The 4,832-nt window shown below is 57.9% G+C and overlaps 2 protein-coding genes across 2 annotated transcripts; both read left to right on the top strand.

Moving 5' to 3' along the window:
• Positions 1 to 756: 756 nt before the first annotated feature.
• On the top strand, positions 757 to 2,213 carry LOC121344358 (valine--tRNA ligase, mitochondrial-like). Its single transcript, XM_041420239.1, has 3 exons — positions 757 to 946; positions 1,591 to 1,763; positions 2,083 to 2,213. Exons 1-3 carry the CDS (start codon positions 874 to 876, stop codon positions 2,164 to 2,166), a joined length of 330 nt encoding a protein of 109 aa, XP_041276173.1. The 5' UTR covers positions 757 to 873; the 3' UTR covers positions 2,167 to 2,213.
• Positions 2,214 to 2,656: 443 nt separating this feature from the next.
• On the top strand, positions 2,657 to 4,226 carry LOC121344357 (putative surface-exposed virulence protein BigA; the record flags this gene model as incomplete). The annotated part of the gene is made up of 5 exons (XM_041420238.1): positions 2,657 to 2,661; positions 3,143 to 3,318; positions 3,571 to 3,725; positions 3,879 to 4,055; positions 4,179 to 4,226. Coding segments are annotated over exons 1-5 (561 nt in total), but the record flags the coding sequence as incomplete, so codon positions are not given.
• Positions 4,227 to 4,832: the final 606 nt, after the last annotated feature.

Raw genomic sequence — 4,832 nt, 5'->3', positions numbered from 1 at the left:
TCCTGAAAATGGGCACCCCGAAAACGGTGATCCCGAAAACAGGCACCCCAAAAACGGGGAATCCTGAAAATGGGCACCCTGAAAATGGGCACCCCAAAAATGGGGAATCCTGAAAAACGGGCGCCCCAAAAATGGGGATCCCTGAAAATGGGCACCCTCCCCATTTCGTGGTTTCTCCCCCCAAATCCCCGTCCCCAGGAGGTGGCCAAGGCGTCCCTGCTGTCCCCATTCCGTGGTTCCTGTCCCCATTTTGTGGTTCCTGTCCCCATTTCAGGATTTCTGTCCCCATTTTGGGATTTCTGTCCCCAAACCCTGTTCCATGTCCTTGTCCCCGTCCCCAGGCGGTGGCCAACTGTCCCCATTTCAGGATTTCTGTCCCCTCCTGTCCCCATTTTGTGGTTCCTGTCCCCATTTCAGGATTTCTGTCCCCATTTTGGGATTTCTGTCCCCAAACCCCTGTCCCCGTCCCCATGAGGTGGCCAAGACGTCCTGCTGTCCCCATCTGTCCCCATTCCGTGGTTCCTGTCCCCTTTTCGGGATTTCTGTCCCCATTTCATGGTTCCTGTCCCCATTTCATGGTTTCTCCCCCCAAATCCCTGTCCCCAGGAGGTGGCCAAGGCGTCCCTGCGCTGCCCGGAGCTGCGGCCCGGCGCGCTGGCCACGCTGCTGGCCGGGGCCGAGCTGGGGCTGCGCCTCCTGGCCCCCTTCGCCCCCTTCGGGGGGGATCCCTGTGTGTTTTTGGGGTTCCTGGGGGGATCCCTGTGTGTTTCTGGGGTCCCTGGGGGGGGTCCCTGTGTGTTTTGGGGGGTCCCAGCCCCTGTGCCCCCCCAGGCGCGCTGGCGCAGCCCCGAGCTGGAGGCGCAGGTGGCCGCCATGCTGGAGCTGGTCCGGGCCGTGCGGGGGCTGCGCGAGACCTTCCGGCTCGGGGGGGCCGCCCGCCCCCCAGGTGAGCCCCGGGGTGGGGAGGGGTGGGGGGACTGCAAATCCCAGCATGCTTTGGGGGTGCCAAGATGGCCGATCAGACACAGACTACAAATCCCAGCATGCTCTGGGGGGGTTAAGATGGCTGATCACAGACTACAAATCCCAGCATGCCTTGGGGGTGCTAAGATGGCTGGTCAGACATGGACTACAAAGCCCAGCATGCTTTGGGGATGCTAAGATGGCAAATCAGACACAGACTACAAATCCCAGCATGCTCTGGGGGAGACAAAATGGCCGATCAGACATGGACTGCAAATCCCAGAATGCTTTGGGGGGGTGCAAAAAAAATTAATAGGTTGATCAGACATTGACTACGAATCCCTGAATGCTTAGGGGGAGCCAAAATGGCTGATCAGATTCAGACTACAAATCCCAGCATGCTCTGGAGGAGGAAAAAAGGGCCAATCAGGCACGGACTACAAATCCCAGCATGCTCTAGGGGGAAGCCAAGATGGCTGATTGGCCCTGGACTACAAATCCCAGCATGCCTTAGGGAGCCAAGATGGCTGCCATGGGTGGGAACTACAAATCCCAGCATGCCCCACCCTGCCTCAAGATGGCGCCCCCCATGGTGGCAGCCATGTTGTGGGCGTGGTTTCCCCGCAGTGCTGGTGCAGTGCCCAGACCTGGCTCATGATTGGCTGCAGCAGCTCGGCCCCGCCTTCCAGACGCTCTCAGGGGCGGGGCCTGTGCAGCTCCTCCCCCCGGGGGAGGAGCCGGGGCCGGGCTGGGCGGGGGCTCCCGCGGGGTCCGGAAGCTTCGTGCACCTGCGCATCCAGGTGAGGGCAGGGCCAGGCTGGGGGCGGAGTTTGGGGGTCCCGGGGGGATTTTGGGGGGTCCTGGTGACACTTTGGGGTCCCCAGGCCCTGGTGGATGCGGGGGGGTTTTGGGGGGTCCTGGTGACATTTTGGGGTCCCCGGGCCCTGGTGGGTCCAGGGGGGTTTTGGGGGGGCCCAGCAGCGCCAGGTTCGTTACCAGCGCCTTTAATTACTTTAATTAGCGCCGCTAACGAGGCCGGGGGGGGCGGGGTGGCCTGGTTAGCGCTGCTGCCCTGATTAACGCTCGTTAATTAATGCTCATTAACCCCTTCCTCCCCAGGCCGCCGAGGAGCGAGCGGGGCTGGAGACCCCCGGGGACCCCCCCAGGGACCCCCAGCTCAGGGGGGGCGGGGATTTTAAATAAATAAAATAGAATTTATTTATGAAATAAATAAAGTGTATAAAATTAAATAAAGTGGTCTGGGTTTATTAATAAATAAAATCAAGTTTATGAATTAAATAAAATAAATAAAAATAAAATAAAATAAAATAAAATAAAATAAATTTTTGAACTGCTACAGCTTAAGAAAGTAAATTTGGTTCCAATAAAAGGAAAAATCAAACTTTTTTACACAGACATAAACAGTTCACAAAATAGTGCATTGAGAACACCAAACCTTTTGTTTGAGCTGTAACAAAATGCTTAGTTTCTGTATTCTAAATAAAATAAATAAAAATAAAATAAAATAAAATAAAATAAAATAAAATAAAATAAAATAAAATAAAATAGCCTGGGTTTATAAATTAATAAATATTTATAAAATAAATGAAATAAAATGCTCTGGGTTTATTAATAAATTAATTAAAATTTCTTTATCAAATAAATAATTAAATAGAATTTTTAAATGCCCTTAATGAGGTTGTGGCCTCGTTAAGGGGAGGGGGCGGGGCTTGACCTGTGTCACCTGTGTCACCTGTGTGTGTCACCTGTGTCACCGCGTCACCTCAGGTACCGTGTGTCACCTCTGTGTGTCACCTCTGTCATCTGTGTCACCTCAGGTACCCTGTGTGTCACCTCTGTGTGTCACCTGTGTGTCACTGCAGTCACCTCAGGTACCGTGTGTCACCTGTGTCCCCTGTGTCACCTGTGTGTCACCTGTGCCACCTGTGTGCCACCTCTGTCACCTGTCACCTGTGTCACCTCTGTGTCCTGTGTCACCTGTGTGTCACCTGTCTGTCCCTTGTGCCACCTGTCACTCCCTGTGTCCCCAAGCCCCCCCCGTGGCCCCTCCCCCCTGACGTCCCCTCTGTCCCCCAGGTGTCCCCATGGCCGAGGGCGGCCCCTCCCCCCGTGTCCCCCCCGGGGAGGTGACAGAGCCGGGACAGCCCGGGGGTGGCAGCGGGGGTGGCACTGTCACCGTCACCCCCTGGGCCAGCGGCATCACCATCACTGTCACCGCGGCGCCTGCCCTGGAGGAGCTCGGGGACACCGAGGACCTTGGGGACATCGGGGACACCGAGGACCTTGGGGACATTGGGGACATCAAGAACCTTGGGGACCTTGGGGACACCGAGGACATTGGGGACATCAAGAACCTTGGGGACACTGGGGACATCAAAGGCATCCAGGACATCGGGGACATCAGGGATCTTGGGGACATCAAGAACCTTGGGGACCTTGGGGACATTGGGGTCACTGAGGACATCAAGAACCTTGGGGACATCGGGGACATCAAAGGCATTGGGGACATTGGGGACACTGAGGACATTGGGGACATCGGGGACATCAAAGGCGTTGGGCACCTTGGGGACATCGCGGTCACCGCAGATGGAGGACAGGGCGGTGTCCCCATCCCGTGTGACGAGGACATGGGGGACATTGGGGACATCAAGAACCTTGGGGACATTGGGGACATGAGGAACATTGGCGACATTGGGGACATCGGAGATGTCACTGTCCTGGAGGACACTGGGGATGGGGACGTGCCAAATCTTGGGGACAGCGGTGTCCCCACCCTGAGGGACAGCGGGGACAGGGACAGCGGGGACAGGGGTGCCACCATCGCTTGGGACATTTGGGACAGCGATGTCCCCACTCCTGGGGACCGGGACACTGGGGACATTGGGGACATTGGGGACATTGGGGACATTGGGGACAGGGACGTGTCAAACCTTGGGGACAGGGCTGTCCCCACCCCGAGGGACATCGGGGACAGGGACAGCAGGGACAGGGAGGTGCCAGCCCTTGGGGACACGGGCGGTGGTGACAGCGGTGTCACAGCCCAGGGGGACATCGGGGACTGGAATGGTCGGGCCAGCCAGGACAGGGACACTGGGGACAGCGGTGCCACCACCCTGAGGGACACTGGGGACAGGGACAGTGGGGACAGCGGTGCCACCACCCTGAGGGACACTGGGGACAGGGACATTGGGGACAGGGACATTGGGGACAGGGACATTGGGGACAGGGACATTGGGGACAGGGACATTGGGGACAGGGACATTGGGGACAGGGACATTGGTGCCACAACCCTGAGGGACACTGGGGACAGGGACATTGGGGACAGGGACACTGGGGACAGGGACATTGGGGACAGGGACATTGGGGACAGGGACATTGGGGACAGGGACATTGGGGACAGGGACAGTGGTGCCACAACCCTGAGGGACATTGGGGACAGGGACCTTGGGGACAGCGGTGCCACCACCCCAAGGGACATTGGGGACAGGAGGGACAGTGATGTCACCGCCCTGAGGGGTATTGGGGACAGGGACATTGGGGACAGGGACATTGGGGACAGGGACAGTGGTGCCACAACCCTGAGGGACATTGGGGACAGGGACCTTGGGGACAGCGGTGCCACCACCCCAAGGGACAGTGGGGACAGGGACATTGGGGACAGGGATGTTGGGGACAGGAGGGACAGTGATGTCACCACCCTGAAGGGTGTTGGGGACAGGGACATTGGGGACAGGGACATTGATGTCACCACCCTGAGCGACACTGGGGACAGGGACATTGGGGACAGCGGTGCCACCACCTTGAGGGACACTGGGGACAGGGACATTGGGGACAGCGGTGCCACCACC

This window comes from Onychostruthus taczanowskii, unplaced genomic scaffold (genome assembly GCF_017590055.1).
Source record: "Onychostruthus taczanowskii isolate IOZ18803 unplaced genomic scaffold, ASM1759005v1 scaffold638, whole genome shotgun sequence".
NCBI classification, from domain to species: domain Eukaryota; kingdom Metazoa; phylum Chordata; class Aves; order Passeriformes; family Passeridae; genus Onychostruthus; species Onychostruthus taczanowskii.
This window is presented reverse-complemented; position numbering and strand designations above follow the sequence as displayed.